The sequence below is a fragment of the Colobus angolensis genome, unplaced genomic scaffold (assembly GCF_000951035.1).
Source record: "Colobus angolensis palliatus isolate OR3802 unplaced genomic scaffold, Cang.pa_1.0 Scaffold33, whole genome shotgun sequence".
NCBI lineage: Eukaryota > Metazoa > Chordata > Mammalia > Primates > Cercopithecidae > Colobus > Colobus angolensis.
Window position 1 is genome coordinate 8,495,140 of NW_012116599.1, and position 16,781 is coordinate 8,511,920.

The following is a 16,781-nucleotide window of genomic DNA, read 5'->3' on the forward strand; positions in this document are numbered from 1 at the left end:
GACCTGAGAGAACTGTCATTTCAATCAGAGGAGTTAGGTTATAATTCTCACTTGAATTCATCTCTTTATAACAGGCACCTATACTTTTACTTTGGAAGCCTTTATAATTGTTATTGATTCCATGAAGGGCATTGCTCAAAAACACAGGCTCCATGGTCACCTGTCTTGCTTGTTTAATAGGGCCATTCTGAGATGTCACAGCCTGGAGGAGACATTCTTTAACCAGTCCCATCAGAAAAAAAATGACTCAGTGTTTACCATCCAGGATTTCAGTATAGGTTCTTCAAAGACATACATGAGATTTTTGTAAAAAGCAATCATCTGCAACGTGTTCTGGAAGACTCTGCACTGAAACAAACCCACCTTACTAAAGAACTATTTCAACTGTTGCCACGTCACCATCTCAGGGGCTTGGAGAAACTGAAAACAAATTGAGCATTTAGAAAATAAAACAAGATTTTTAAACACAATCAAGGAATAGGTTATTTATGACACAGTTTAAAAATATTTTTGACACAACTACTTGATCTAATTTGTTCTTCATGTTTTTATTGCTTGAAAGAGGACAGACACATAAAGTATGAAACTCCTCAGCTTTATTAATGCAAACATATTTTTATTAAAGAATGAATGCATTTATGCTAAAGAATAGCTTACATATGTTGTAAAGCAACAAGCATATCTTCAAGAAGTGAGTCCTCTTCAATATGACTCCATGCTTATTCTACATGCCTGAAAACTGGGCCCACACACAGGGGCACACGTACACGCACACGAACGCAGATACGGACACACAGATACGCAGACCGAAATGCTGACACCATCGCTCTCTAGATTGGATTAGCTCTCATTTAAGGCTTCTTAGGTGCTGCAGTGCCCCTAATATTACCAGGATTGAAAACAGACTTTTAGGAAGGAGCAGCATTACTTGGAAAAGTAGTCATCTGCTCTTGGCCTCCAACGTATGTATTTTAACAAATACTTACAATTTCATTCTATGTTGACTCTGTGTTTTTAATATTTAAAGAACCATGAAACTGAGAAATCTCAGGATTTTTTTTAGCGAGAACTTCTCATTCAAAATTTTACAAAATGGGCAATTCTGACCCTAAAATATCATTGATTTTATGATAACGCAATAAGATTTCCCTTTAGGTTAAGATGACGTGGGTTCTCTAGACAAGCCAAGATTATCTAACTCATTCTCTATCTGAGTGTAATGCTGAGTGATGGAAGCGAGGCTTCCGTGGTGATACCAAATTGGATTTGAAGCTTGCCATCAAGGATGCATCAGACAGGACCACTCATTAAATAAGTTAGCACAAATCTAGTTATCATAAATCTCAGCTGGATAAAAGGAGAGCTGACATAGAGTGTGTTCACTTGTTGGTCACTTATTACCCTTTGCCAAGGCTTCTGTTGTTGGGGTTGTTGTTCTAAACTCCTGGTTTGTTTGACTGTTTATTTCATTTGCTTGATTGTTTTCTTCCTTTTGGTGTCCTGCAATGTATGTTGAGATTCCATCCCTCTTGGGATATGAGAAGGGGAAAGAGGGTGGACAGGGCAGGAGGAGGGAAAGGGAAGGGGTCATTAGTAATTGCAAGTATTCTAAGAAAATAGATGAAGTGAATACAATAAGAGGGTACTACCTGGTATATTTATGTAAATAAAAGCATTATCTGTAACTGTGAATTAACTGCCAACTATCAGGTTGTTAGTTGTAAAGCTCAATAAAGGCTGTGCTGATTTGCATACAGAGGAGGGCATCTGCCATGGGAGAGAAACAGAGATATTCCTTCCTCCCTGCGGCCGGCGTCCCCATCAGCACCCTGCCCATCCCACTAGAGATCCCATAGGTGCCCCTAACATTCTTGTGGAATTTCATAAGGCAGATTGGAATGGCCCATCCAATAACAGCTGCAGAGTATTTGCCTGAGAGTGGTGAAAACTGGCATGGAGCTCTCCCACAGAGAGGCATTGGGAAATGAGAAAAACAAGAAGAGAGTCTAGAACCTTCCTCCCCATCCACACTCCCACCCTCCTCACAGTCACAGCAGCAGCAGGTTTCAATGTAACGTAATTACTTTAATGATACATTTCTTTAGATTTAGAATTGCTCTTCTGAATTTAAAAAGCGTGGTCAGCCAATAGTTTGGCAGTCTTTTCATCCCAAATTTGAAACGTTGCTTACTCATCTATTCCCTTGAACTCTGTGACCAATACTGCCTTTGCTGAAGCGTCTCAAGTTCATTCAGCCATCATCGGATTCCAATTCCTGGGAAACCTCTTCGGAGGAGCTGTTGCTGTGGATCCGCCCGTCACTCTTCATACTGTGGAAAGTCTTCCTGAAGGCCTCCATCATGGCGTGGGCCAGTTTCTTGGCCTCGAGCTTGCTCTCGCACTCCACGGCGTGGCAGTCCATCTGGTAGGACAGGTCGTCATTGATCTCCCTGTACACCCAGGCGAAGATGTTGGGGCTCACGTTGTGGTCGGCGGTGCAGTAGGCTATGCGGGCCACTTGGAAGGTATCCATGTGCACTGTGGCCTCCCCTTTGTGGTCGAGGTGATGGAGCCACACTTGGAATGGCCGGATTTCCAGGAGGGCATTGGCTGGAAAGACATCCTCTCGGGCTAGCGTGTGCTTCTTCCAGAGCTCAATGACCGGCTTTTCTGTGCAGCCTGACAAAAATTGCATGCCAGTGGTGGAGACTTTGCCCAGGTAGGTAACCTGCAGATGCAAGAGAGGAAGAAAAGGGAGGCATCAGCAGAAGGCTCTTTGTTCTGATAGACTGAATGAGTAGGTGTTTCACACAGTCACGGTGTCACAGTGGGAAGGTAAAGACACTTCTTTCTTGCTCCCTGAAAGAATAACTCATCAGAATTTGTATCTTTTCTAACAAGTTGCCTACTTGGCAAATGTACTGAAATTATTTGAATAGAGTTGGATTTTAAAATCTAATTTCTAGAGAACTACTCTCCCTCTCCTTACTCCTTTTTTAAACCCCAATTAAAATGAAGAGTATGATCTTTTACATAACTTGGCATTTCTTTAACATCATAAAGTCACTCAAAATTTATTTTCAGTCAAACACACATAGAATTGAATAATATGAAGGAATCAAAAGGACACTGCATTGGAAAAACAAAATCTTTATTTAACTTATCTCCTAGCCTGGGTCTCTTTCCAAATCTCTCAATGTTTGATTTCACTTAGGCTGCCTGCTTCTAATGCCAAGGACGCAAAAACTGTTCTCTTGAAATTATGGCCTAAAGCATGATAGTTTTCCTTCCCAAGATAATTTTTAAAAATAACAGCAGTGCCCAGTTGTTTTTTAACCTAAACTGTGTTTGAACTGATGAGCATCTGATCTGATAATAAACGAAAGATGTACAGATGACTTAAGAGTAGAATGCTGGCTTATCACTTAGCTAGATGGCAGTGTGAAAACTAAGAAGAATAATTCCAAAAGATTCAAATACTGTCTTTTTAAAAACTTGTTTATAATATGCCAAGAAAGGATTTTCATTCTTTCATTGTTTTATTCATCCCACAAAATACAGAGAATTACTATTATTGGAGCATAGGCACTATGGAAAGACATAAGACTTAAGAGATCATCTAAGAAATAACATGAAATAGTATATACTTACATTTAAAATTAGTGACACAAATAGAAATACTATGAATTCAAGGAGAGAAAGACCAGAAGAAGGTCCGTGGAAACAGTGAGAACCGAGAGGGGACATTTGGTCACAATGATGCCAAACAATGTTTCTGTTTACTGGGACAATACAGGCCACATATAAAAAATTAAAACACAGAAGTTAAGTACTATTGTATTTTTGTGACAAGAGTAGTCCCTTTAAAAGATAACTTTTTAATAAAGATGTGTAAGGGTGGTACATTACACAAGTATTTATTGGGACCCTATTATACACAATGGCAATCTAACACCTAGGCATGGGGGTTGCTATGAAACTGGGGAGGGCTGAATATCCACAGGAAAGAAGTAATTGAATATTCATTCAGAGGACAGTCTTTGAGGCAGGTGAAGTTGAGGTTTAAATCCTAGCTCCACAGTTCACCAGGACAAAGCTCTCACCCTTGACACATGCACAGCTATGACTGTGATGTAAGGCAGGCCATGGAAAGGGCAAGAAGGGGAACAGCAAAGTACCATGAGTGTTCGGTGGAGGAGGCAGTGGCACACTGATGACAGAAGGCCTCAGGAAGAGGCATTGGATTTCAAAGCATCGGCCTCAAACTGCATAGGAGCCCAGCAAGTCAAGATGGCTCAAGAGGAGGAGGGAACAGTAAAGGCAAGGCTGCAGTAGAGAAAGTCTCAACCAGCTTGGACAAAGAGGCTGTGCTAACCTGAGCACACATAAACCCGTAGCCTAAGACAGCCCTGGAGCAGAGGCCATGTAAGAGGTCCACGACCTCTGGATAAAAAATAGGCTGACCTTTGTGGGATCGCCCCACATGCAGTCTGAGGAATTGGGGCGTCGTTCTCCTGCTGGAATGCCACTGAAGGGCTAAGGTCCAAGGAGTGCCTGGATGTGATACAGGCTTTGAACTCAGACTTTCCTGATGCCAGGAAGAAAGGTGGAATGGGGAGGCCTGACTGATAGCAGAAACACAGCCAGGGGATAAGGGTGGCCTGGATTAGGAACAGAGGCAGTGGGAAAGGATAGGAGGAGGCAGAGGGAATAATAATACAGGACGAAAACTAACAATACAGGGTGAGTACCCCTTAGATGAAATGCTTGGGACCAGAAGTATTTCAAATTTCAGCTATTTTCAGATGTTGAAATACTTGCATATACATAATGAGATATCTTGGGGAGATAACCTAAGTCTGAACATGAAATTTATTTATGATTATGATTCATACATAGCCATTAGTTTTACCCAATATTTTAAATCATTTTATGCATCAAAGTTCATGAAATTGAGCCATCAGAAAGCAAAGGTGTCACTATCTCAGCCACTCATGTGGACAATCTGTGAACGTTTGGCACCAAATAAATTGTGGTGTTTATGCACCAAATAAATTGTGCATAAACAGAAAATGTCAACACATTTAAAAAGGCAGCCCACCCAATGGGAGAAAATATTTGCAAATCATATATGTAATAAGTAATTAATATCTGGAATACATACAGAACACCTAAAAGTCAACAACAAAAAGTAAAAAAAAACCCAACTTAAAAATGGGCAAAGGTATCCACAGTGGACTGAATAAAGAAAATGTGGTACATATACACCATGTATAAATACTACTCAGCCACGAAAAGAACAAAATCACGTCCTTTGCGACAACATGGACATAGCTGGAGGCCACTGTCTGAAGTGAATGCAGGAACAGAAAACCAAATACCACGTGTTCTCAGCATCCAATTCAAAACTCTGCACTAATCAGCACATTACGAGCTGTCACCCAAACAATTTAATACGAAGTTACCCTAGCCATCATCCTATTATCCTATTATCAGTTCTACTCATAAGCAGCTATTATCAGTTCTACTAGTAAGTGACTCACTCAATTTATATATATTTATCACAACAGTTCTACCAAAAAGCGGCTATGATCAGTTCAACTTACAAGCAGCTATTATCAGTTCTACTAATAAGCAGCTTACTCAATTTATATATACTTATTACAACACAAGAACCCCTCTGACTACTCCTACCACTTGTTTACTCACTTATACGTAGGAGTAAACATTGAGTACACATGGACATAAAGATGGGAACAATAGACACTAGGGACCACTAGGAGGGGAGGGTTGTGGGGGTAAGGGTTGAAAACTACCTACCAGGCATCATGCTCACTGCCTGGGTAACGGGATCATTAACACACCAAACCTCGGCAACATACAACTTACCCATGTAACAAACCTGCACTTGTACCCCGGGACCTAAAAGTTGAAAAAAGGCTTTAAAAAATAAACTTTCTGTATGGTAATGGGGAAAAAAATGGGCAATGGAAATTAATAGATATTTTTTGAAGCCAAAAAAAAAAAAAAAAAACATGAAAAGATGCTACCATCCTTAGAAAAATGCAAACCAAAACTACAATTAAACACCACTTCACACCTGTGAGGATGGTTGCTAAAAATACAAAAATTAGCCAGGCGTGATGGTGTGCACCTGTAGTCCCACCTACTCAGAAGGCTGAGGCAGGAGAATCGCTTGAAACCGGGAGTCAGAGGTTGCAGTGAGCTGCACTCCAGCCTGGGTGACAGAGTGACACTCTGTCTCAAATAATAATAATAATAATAAATTAATTAAAAGTAGAATTACTATATAACTTACAGTTCCACTTCTGGGTATATACCCCAAAGAATTGAAAGATGTATATCAAAGAGATATTGTACACGTTTATAGCAATACTATTTGCAATAGCTAAAAAGTAGAAGCAATCCAAGTGTCCATTGACAGATGAATGAATAAACAAAACATAGTATATATGTATAATGGAATATTATTCAGCCCTAAAAAGGAAGGAAATTCTGATAGATACTACAACATGGATGAATTTTGATGACATTATCCTAAGTAAAATACACCAGCCACAAAAAGACAAGTACTGTATGATTCTATTTGTATGAGGTATTTAGAGTAGTTAACATCAAAGAAACAGACCAATTAGAATTGTGGTTGTCAAGGGATTGGGGGAGGGACGAATGAGGAGTTACCGTTTAATGGATGCAGAGTTTCAGCTTTGCAAGATGAAGAGAGTTCTGGAGATGGTTGCTGGTGATAGCTGTGTTCATTATGAATGTATTTAATACCACTGAACTGTGCACTTAAAAATGGTTAAGATGGTAAGTTTTATGTTGTATGTATTTTACCAAAATAAAAATAAATTAGGGGAAAAAGCATATGGAGGAAATTAACTTTAGTACCTGAAATGAGGTATATTTATTTTTACTATTCACCAAAACTAGAAATAACTATTTTTATGTTTGGTAGAAAAAAATCCTGATTTCCTCTAAAGGTTTTCTGTCTCTCTCTCTCTCTCTGATATTTTTCTAAAAAATTGCATAGAGAAATACATATCATGACATAATTTTAAAATACTTCTAAAAATCTTTATTGCAAGTTGTAGATGATTCACTACAATGAAAACCAATTTCATAGTAGTAAAATTTTGATAACTAAGAGAAAATATCTTCCTCTTTATAAATATGTATTACTTATAAAATAAAGATTTTAAAAGAAATAAAGTTGTATTTTGGAGGTGTACTGGAGAGACGAGTGGAGCACAGATAAGTAGTTTAAATGAGATTATATAAATTTGAAATATATTATCTATATGAGATTATATAAATTCAAAGAAATATTGTTAACGGCTGGGTGCAGTGGTTCATGCCTATAATCCCAGCACTTCAGGAGGCCGAGGTGGGCAGATCATGAGGTCAGGAGTTTGAGACAAGCCTGGCCAATATGGTGAAACCCCATCTCTACTAAAAATACAAAAATTAGCTGGGTGTGGTGGTAGACATCTGTAGTCCCAGGTACTGGGGAGGCTGAGGCAGAAGAATTGCTTGAATCTGGGAGGCAGAGGTTGCAGTGAATTGAGATCGTGCTACTGCACTCCAGCCTGGGTGATAGAACAAGACTCTGTCTCAAAATAAATAAATAAATATTGTTAACAAGTTGGCACTTCTTAAAGAAATACAGGGGCTAGGTGTGGTGGCTCAGGCCTGTAATCCCAGCACTTTGGGAGGCCAAAGTGGGTGATCACTTGAGGTCAGGAGTTCAAGACCAGCTTGGTCAACATGGTGAAACCCATCTCAACTAAAAGTTCAAAAATTAGCTGGGTATGGTGGTGCATGCCTGTAGTCTCAGCTACTCAGGAGGCTGAGCAGGAGAACTGATTGAACCTGCAGGAGGCGGAGGTTGCAGCGGGCTATACCACTGCATTCTAGCCTGGGCAACAGAGTGTGACCTTGTCTCAAAAAAGAAAGAAAAGAAAAGAAAAGAGAAACATAGGAAAACAATTATCTGAATGGGGCTTCCTAGAAGTGGAATGGAAATAATTCTTTAAAAAGTGTGTCCCTAAAAATAGAATGCAAAGGGATAAAATGATGTAGCAAGACCATCTCCCCTCAGAAACTCTTTTAAATCAGCCCTGCTGTTATCCATAATGGCCCAGGTTCCGGAATCCTGACCTATGTCTGCACTTTGCTCTAGGAAGTCAATTATTTACTGCCTGTCCACACATTTCTTAATTCTCACATTAAATTCTCCAGAGTTTGGCATGAACCCATAATGTTGACTGTAAGTCACTGAAAAACACTCTTCAGACCTTTTTTCAAAAAGTGAACTTCTCTCTTTTTTATATACATAGTTTAATAGAAATGCATCTTATAGCTCTGATTTTCAAGGGAAATTGAGTAAAAACTGTTTTAAAAAATTAATTGTCTCAAAATACCAAGGATTCAGTTATGCGCTGCATGCAACCATGTCCCCTGTGTATTTGGGCCATGGAATTCCCACGTCTCAATAAACAGAAACCTTATCATATGGGCCGTTATACCTGTATATTTCTACATCAACACTGTTACAGGGACTTACTCTAAATATAAATAGAGAGGTCTCCTCCTGCCATGGTTTCCCTCATGTGGGGAAGTTCCCTTTAATGTTCTTCTGTGGGCACATCCTCCTTATGAGTAAGAACACAGAACTCATGTGCAAGGCTGTTTCTGGGGGTTCCACAACCAACATAGCTGTGCACCAATGTCAGGCTTGCTTAAGGAGAATCCTGTTATCTTGTCTATGAAAGAGGTGAATATTTTCTAGATGAATCATAGGCCCTGTCTTTAAGATTTGCCATCTTCCAGAGGCACAAAGTAGACAGAAAACATCATCTTATAAAATTGGTCACAAAATGTGTCCAAAATGATCCATAGATTTTTCTTTAAGCCTTCACCACCCAGGGTGCTGGAACAAAGGGACTTGGAAGACGACAAGAGGAATCTTCAGGAAGAGTAACAACTAGCTGGAAATTGCAGTGAATACCAGCTTCTTTTCTATGGTGGCAGAAACAGGCACTGGGCATGAAACTTATTACAAATGAATCATTCTGAGAGAAATAAAATGAACACTTTCCCCATGTGTCATTCCATGGCATAAACTGATGTCCCAAACACAGACATTTGCAATGTGTGTAAATCGACTTGCCCAACCCCAGCTGAAGAAGTTATTTGAGAAGATTCACAGCCTGTGAAAATATAGAGAGGCTGTGAAGCCAAGGGACCCGCCAGAGTGTCTGCAGTGTTAACAGCATCAGATCAGGAGACAGCAGTGTCCTCAGAATCTCTCCTTCCAACTCATGAGTTTTCCAACACCCCAGCCAGCTCTTCATTCATGAATCACCATTCCCTGCTCATCTGTGTCAAAACAAACTTGGTTGCCTGAAAGTTATACTTCTGGCTGAGCAGTACCATTTGTTTCCCTTGGTGGCCGGTCCGTACCTCATTCTGGCCTGAGAAGCTGCTGTTTTGAACCTGACTCACCTCACGCTAGACTGGAGAGTGGGATGAAAAGGGTCATGTCAAGGGTTCCCAAACAAAGATGGAAGATGGGATGGATGATTGTGCAAGAACCCAAGCACCAGGTTTCCTGGAGTTCTTCGACTTTCCAAGCTGGATGAGCCCAGCTTCACAAGCTTAGCTTGGGTTCCATTTAATGCTGGGCTTCTCAAGAATGACAAGCCAAGAATAAAGACTTTCTGGAGGCCTCTCTTGAGATATAAAAGGCTTTGCTGTAACTAACACAAGAACAGAAAACCAAACACTGCATGTTCTCATTCATAAGTGGGAGCTGAACAATGAGAACACATGGACACAGGGAGGGAACATCACACAATGGGGCCTGTTGGGGGCTGGGGGCCTAGGGGAGGGAGAGCATTAGGAGAAATAACTAATGTAGATGACGGGTTGATGGGTGCAGCAAACCACCATGGCACGTGTATGCCTATGTAATAAACCTGCACGTTCTGCACATGTATCCCAGAACTTAAAGTATAATAAAAAAATTAAAATAAAATTTGCTGTTTTTCCTTTGTCTGTAGGACATAAAATATGTATGCAGCTGACATAAAATAGCATGATAGGAAAGGAGAATGGAGGAAACTTTGCTGGGAGTCCTAATAGCCTTTGGGTTCCAAGGCAGAAGATGAGAAAAAGAAAAGCCGCTCTTAACCCTGGGCAAAATACCAGAGTCAAGCTCTTCTTCTATCACATGAATTCCCACCTGCACATTCCAGAGAAAAGGCTAAGGGTGCAACACAGAGATTTATGACCTCGCTTGAATCCACTGCTTTCTTGCTGGCCACAGAGGCGAGGAATTCACTGGGCACTTTGAAGAGTGGAGATGGATCTGCATGCCAATTTCTCAACAATCTAAATCACAAACACTGATTCGACAATTATGACCACGAACCTGTATTACAAGCTTTAAGCCATGAAGAAGGTATTAAAAGATAGATGCTCTGTTCATAGTGAAATCTATGAAATTATTGTCAGCACGATAATACATTTTGGAGGTCTAGAAGAATGCAGAGGGAAGACACAAAGGGGGCTACTAGAACCAATTCCTGGTTCCTGGGAATCACTAACAGGAACAGGACCAGTGGCTAACATTTATCCAGGACTTACTCTATGCCAGGTACTTGGCTAAATGCTTTATATGGATCATTAATCCTCATAATAATTCCATAAGGTATGTAATAGCTGTTTCTATAGATTAGGGAACTTGTAAGAGGCTGAAGTAACTTGTCCAAGGTCACAGCGTGGCCAGAACTTGAACCTGGACAGTGGGACCCAGGAACCTGGCTCACATTTGCCACAACCCAACTGCCCTTCCCAAGGCTGGTCCCTTTAGACTTGTGGTGAACCTGCCAACAGGATCCTCTCTGGCTCCTCCTGGAGCTCCCTGCCCAGTTTCAGCATCAGCCATCAAGGAGTTGCAGGGTCCTCTACCAGTCTTCCTGGACCCTGGAGAAACCCATAAAAGTAGCAAAGGGGAGTGGTAATCTGGGAACTATTTTCAATACTTCAAAAGGGCAGGGAAAAGCTGTTTTCTGACAGTGTCTCTTTTATTGTGTGTGTGTGTGTGTATATATAATATGTGTGTGTACATATAATATATTGTGTGTGTATATAATATATATAATATTGTGTGTATATATATAAATATATATATATATTAGCAAAAAATGAATTCACATTTACATAATGTGATTTATTGGGCAAATAAAATTGCTCTAAACATGGAGCCTATGACGGAAAATATGTACCTGTCAATGATCACATTGGAACCTGATGATCAAAACTAGGCCCCTCATTTTCCACTGAGAAGTCAGTGGCAGTCCCAGAGCCCACCAGTGAGAGAATCAGTTCTTGAGCCCATGTCTCCCAACTCTAAGAAAAATGTTCCTTCCGTCTCAGCATGTGACTCCTTAAGCTAACTTCTATAATAAGGCATATCATTAGATACGGTGATGGCTGATTTTATGTATGGATTTGGGCAGGGCATGGTGCCCACTCTTAAGTCAAACACCAGCCTAAATGTTGCTGTGAAGATATTCTTTTTTAGATGTGATTAACATTTAAATCAGTAGACTATGAATAAAGCAGATTATACTTCATAATGTAGGTAGGTCTCATCCAATAAGGTTAAGACCTTCGTAGAGAGAACAGATGCCCCAAGAAGGAAGAAAATCTGCCTCTAGATTGATTTCTGACTCAAGACTGCAACACCTCTTTCCTGGGTCTCCTGTCTGCCCACCTTCCCTTAAAATGTTGGAACTTGCCAGACCCTATAATCATGTGAGTCAATTATTTTAAAGATATGCCTCTGTCTCTCTCTATCTCTCTCTCTCTTCCTCCCTCCCTCCCCCTACTCACAAACACACACACACACACACACACATAAATGGGGTCAATCATTTATATGTGTGTGTGTGTACCAACCTAACACCACTCATTTGTTACAAATGTAATGATTCTGATACTCCAAGATCTGAGAACACTTGCCCCAAATCCCACAGCTTGTCTCAGAAAAGTGAGATGTAGAACCCAAGTCTTCCACCACAAAACAAAAGCTCTTTCCACTGCTTTAATTTCTTCACTTGAAGAGGATTCAGACACCTTAGTTTCAATTCTTATATCATTTACCTTTTCTCTGGCCATTTCTTCAAGAGTCCATACTGAGACCAAGGCCTAGTCAGGGACAGCAAAATGTAATAGACACCCTACCAAGGCTTTTTAAACATCCTGCAAGGTGGTTGGAGTCGAAGGCAGTTAAACTGTCCTTAACTGGAGATGTGTTTGCATAGCCCAGGGATTTTAAATTATAATGCATCAATCACTGAAAGAAAACAACAGTGTAGCATAGTTAATATTCCTAAAGAACTCTGACATGGTGTTTAACAAAGCAAACCATTCCCACTTCAAAGAATAATTCCAAAAAGCAAACGTTAAATCTGTGCCACGTTGGTTCTTACCCTACCTCTTGTGCATCGTGTATCAACATACTAGACAACACATGTTAAAAAATTACTCTTGGAGCCCAACACTATGGTGGGTAGGACTTTACACATCTCTCAATAAAGGCAGTTGAAACCCTCAGAAGGCCAACCCGAGAGGCTTGGTCTCAGCTCAGAGCAGGCCTGGGCATCCTTTTTTTTTTGGTTGCAATCGCTCCAGAGTCCTCCCCCTCAGCCCTACAGGCTTCTGTGTGTCATCCTCAGGAAGCTCAAATGACTCTGAATCAAAGCTAGGGTTTTTTCTTTTGTTTGATTTGTTGTCAGAGTGAGTCTTTGATACCATTTTGGGGTCTGTCTTTTGGCAGATCTACTTCACTTCATCAGGATAAAGGTGGATCTAGGCCGGGTGTGGTAGCTCATGCCTGTAATCCTAGCACGTTGGGAGAATGAGGCAGGCAGATCATGAGGTCAGGAGGTCAAGACCAGCCTGGCCAACACAGTGAAACCCCGCCTCTACTAAAAACACAAAAATTAGCTGGGCGTGGTGGCAGGCACCTGTAACACTTCAATCTGGGCAACAGAGCTAGACTCCAACTCAAAAACAAAACAAACAAACAAACAATAAAACAACGAAAATGGATCTAGCTGTCCTGTGGCTAGACTGGGATGAAGCTCACTAATTGTCATTCTCCACGAGGCTACCCCTCCAAGTCTTCTGCCTAGTGTCTGCTTAGCCAGGTTTATTTGCCTGACCAGGAAGTAGAGGGTAAGCTTAGCTGCCTAAACAAGGCCTTCCTCTAACTTTATCAGTATGCTTTTGTTTGTTTTTCTAAATGGAATGATTATGACCCAGAAAGGCATACAGACTTACTCTTAATTTTTTTAATAGAATCAAACATGGCAATTTCATAAAGTACACAATCTCTAGGGCACATTTATGCACATGCCTTGGTTGGGAGATATTTATTTCAGTAATTTTCCTAAGGCTAAAAATATTGAGAAAATTTAAAAATTGTTTAACACTTTTCCCCAAGTATTTGCATAGGTTATGTTGACATAATCTATCAAAATATTAATAGACATTTTATTAGGAAATGTATGTTTTATTATAGAAATATATACCACGGAGGACAATTTATCAAGATCCAATATCAAGTAATACCTAAGTAGTATTTTTGAACTCTAGCAAAGAGGTGAACATTCCTTCAGCTGTTAAATACAGCATGTGCCCCGCAATTAGGGAGCAAAATGACAGACTTATTTCTGCTACTTGTATTATAACTTAGTTCCAATGATGCAGAGTGACTTGAGATTTTGTGCCCCATTTTGCACTTATCAAGCAGTCCCCATGTGCAACTTGTCCTGTCAATTGGCTCTTGGATGTGTGAAGCTTGGAAATACTGTCATTGTCACTGTCAAAGACAGAAGCGATTTATCTCGAAGGTGCTGAAGTGTGCCCCTGAAGACAAAGTCACTTAATAAAAACGACACCACATTGAAATACACATCCCCTCATGTGGCCCCTTCCGGTGAGCTAGCCTCAGGATGATGAAACCTGGAGCTGTTCCACCCAGCGGCCCAAGAACAATTTATTTCCTGACAGGTCTGATACCTCTCCCTCTGCTTTCTAGTCAGAGGAGTATACTGAAAAGCCACAGAAATTCGGCAGAGCTCTCTAGGCCCTAACATGCTCACAATGAGAAAATTCTCTAAATGATAAATCAATGTCAAGCACACTGCTTGAGAATCATCCTGACAAATGGATTCCAGGGACCAACAGTGCGGCGGGGGAAAAGTGTCACCAATTTTAGTCCTTGGAGCACTTTATCAATTCATTTTCCTTTGTGCACAACTCATTAGGAATGGATCACAGAAGGCACTAAACGTTTAGAAAGAGTAACGTTGAGACAGCGTGTGGTTAGAGGTCATAAACACACAAATCTACTGGCTACAAGTCCAGAGATCCTAGTAAGCAACCAGTGGAGATTTGGAATACAAGGAGAGGTACACTGAGGCTAATTGGACATGGAATTGCCATGTATTCTAGAGAAATGAAGACATGTGTAAATAAAAACCTTCATATGAATGTTCATAACTTTATTTGCAATAGCCAAAAACTAGCAGTCCAGATGTCTTTCATCATCAGATAAATGGTTAAGTAAACTGTGGTACATCCATATCATGGGATACCACTCAGCAGTAAGAAGGAATAAACTTTGATATGTGGAACAATTTGGATGAATCTCTAGGGAATTATACTGAGTGAACGTCAGCCTCCAAAGGTTACATACTGTATGATTCCATTTATATATAAATTTTGATATAACAAAACCTTAGAACTGGAGAACAGATTACTGGTTGTCAGGGATTAGGGACGGAGACTACATTTTATTTATAATTATCAAAATGTATCATATATTTGTTGTTCTGATCAATGGATAGTAATACTAATTGTAAGGATAATTCAAACCAAAGAAATATTTAAACTTAAAGACGTATTGTTACAGAAAATAATTTTTGAAAATTTCAATTGTTTATACATTTTTCTTGCAGAGAAAATATGACAGGGTAGACAATAAATGATTAAGCAACAGTTATGAAATCCACTCTCTCCCTTTATGAGGGAGAAAAGGAGGTAACCCTAGAGAAAGAAAGAACCTAGTCTAATCTTATTGTCAACTTGTTAATTACCGCACCTTCTGCTGTTTGCAAGTAAGCAAATCCTTGTCAGTGGAATTCTTCTTGTAGGATATACCTGCTTGCCTAGAATTGGTAAACAAACCTGAAATCTGTGAATTTATGGCATATAGCTTCCAAGAAAGAATCTCACAGTGTAACTAAGTATAAAATGGAGATGTTTCAAGATTAAAAGGGTGCCCTCTACTTAAGTAATGTCAGTGTATACAGTATTAGGTATTTTCTGTGCCAACTTGAGCCAGACCATACATAATGCAGCGAGAGAGGATTGAGGGTGCTGTACTGACAGTCCTAGCTCACATTCATTCTGTTTTGCTTGTGCTTTCTAATTACTTGATTCTTTGTAATTAGTAGTAAAGTTTGGTACTAGATGAGCTTTTTTATTTGAGTATCCAATTCTTTGTGTAATCTCACAGAGTAATAAATAAAAGACTGAACCATAAACTTATATTAGGTTGAAATTCTATGTGGAAAATAGAAGGGCTATTAAAGTTTAAGGAAAAACAAACACAAAATTTATGATTATTAAAGAAGAGCTTGTTCGTGATATTTTTAAAGACAGGCCAGCTTGGTGTTTAGATTATATTAGCTACATTTAAAAGAGCCGTGTAGAAAATTATTTAAAATGACAGTCTTTAACTTATGCCAGAAATTATATCCCTTGCAACTATTTAAACTTAGAACAAAAATATTTGATATGTACTTAAAACTGTGTGGTGAACTAGAATATTAATATATTTGGTAGAAAACTGAATGAAATCCTTAGATTAGATCTTATCTGACAGAGTCTTATTTAAAATATTTACTCATAGTATTACATAATTAGAGAAATGCAAATTAAAACAACACTGAGATACCTCTCTCACCAGACATACTAATGAAAAGTAAAATGTATGGCCCATATTCTGTTAGCAAGGCTGCAGAGAAACAGACACACATATACTGAAGGTTGGAATGCAACGTAGTATAACCCTTTTGGAAGGGAACTGTCATTCTATAACAAAACTCTGTATGTCTTTTGAATCATCAATATCATACCTAGGAATTTACACTGAAGATACCCTTCAATATGAAAACACATAATCACAGTTTATCCAATGTTGCATTATTTGTAATCATAAGATACATAAAACAATCTAAATGCTCATACCAAATAAAGCAGTTGAATACATTACAGTAAGTCCATCTAATCTACTATTCAACATGTGTATTTGAAAATGAGTGAGAAAGAAAAAAAAAAAAAAAAAAAGGCTGGGCACAGTGGCTCACGCCAGTAATTCCAGCATTTTGGGAAGCTGAGAAGGGTGGATCACCTGAGGTCAGGAGTTTGAGACCAGCCTGGCCAACATGGTGAAACCCTGTCTAAAAATACAAAAAAAATCGTGCCACTGCACCCCAGCCTGGGCAACAAAGCAAGACACTGTCAAAAAAAAAAAAAAAAAAGAAAAGAAAAAAAAGTTAAAAAAAAAGAAGGGGGTTTTGTGTAAGCAAGTAGGGGAAGTGAAAGCATATATTTTTATATATTTGTTTGTGAACAAAGAAACCAGAAGAAAAAAACTGATTACCAACATGCAGTGGTTG

General features: G+C 39.5%; 1 protein-coding gene across 4 annotated transcripts in view; it reads right to left on the minus strand.

Moving 5' to 3' along the window:
* Positions 1 to 579: 579 nt before the first annotated feature.
* PID1 (phosphotyrosine interaction domain containing 1) overlaps positions 580 to 16,781 on the minus strand; it is a 269,964-nt gene continuing 253,762 nt past the window's right edge. For all 4 annotated transcript variants that reach the window (XM_011951957.1, XM_011951958.1, XM_011951959.1 and 1 more), the window contains one exon: positions 580 to 2,728. In XM_011951957.1, coding sequence (XP_011807347.1) covers positions 2,252 to 2,728 — 477 coding nt within the window. In that variant the 3' untranslated portion in view covers positions 580 to 2,251. The remainder of the gene's footprint in view (positions 2,729 to 16,781) is intronic.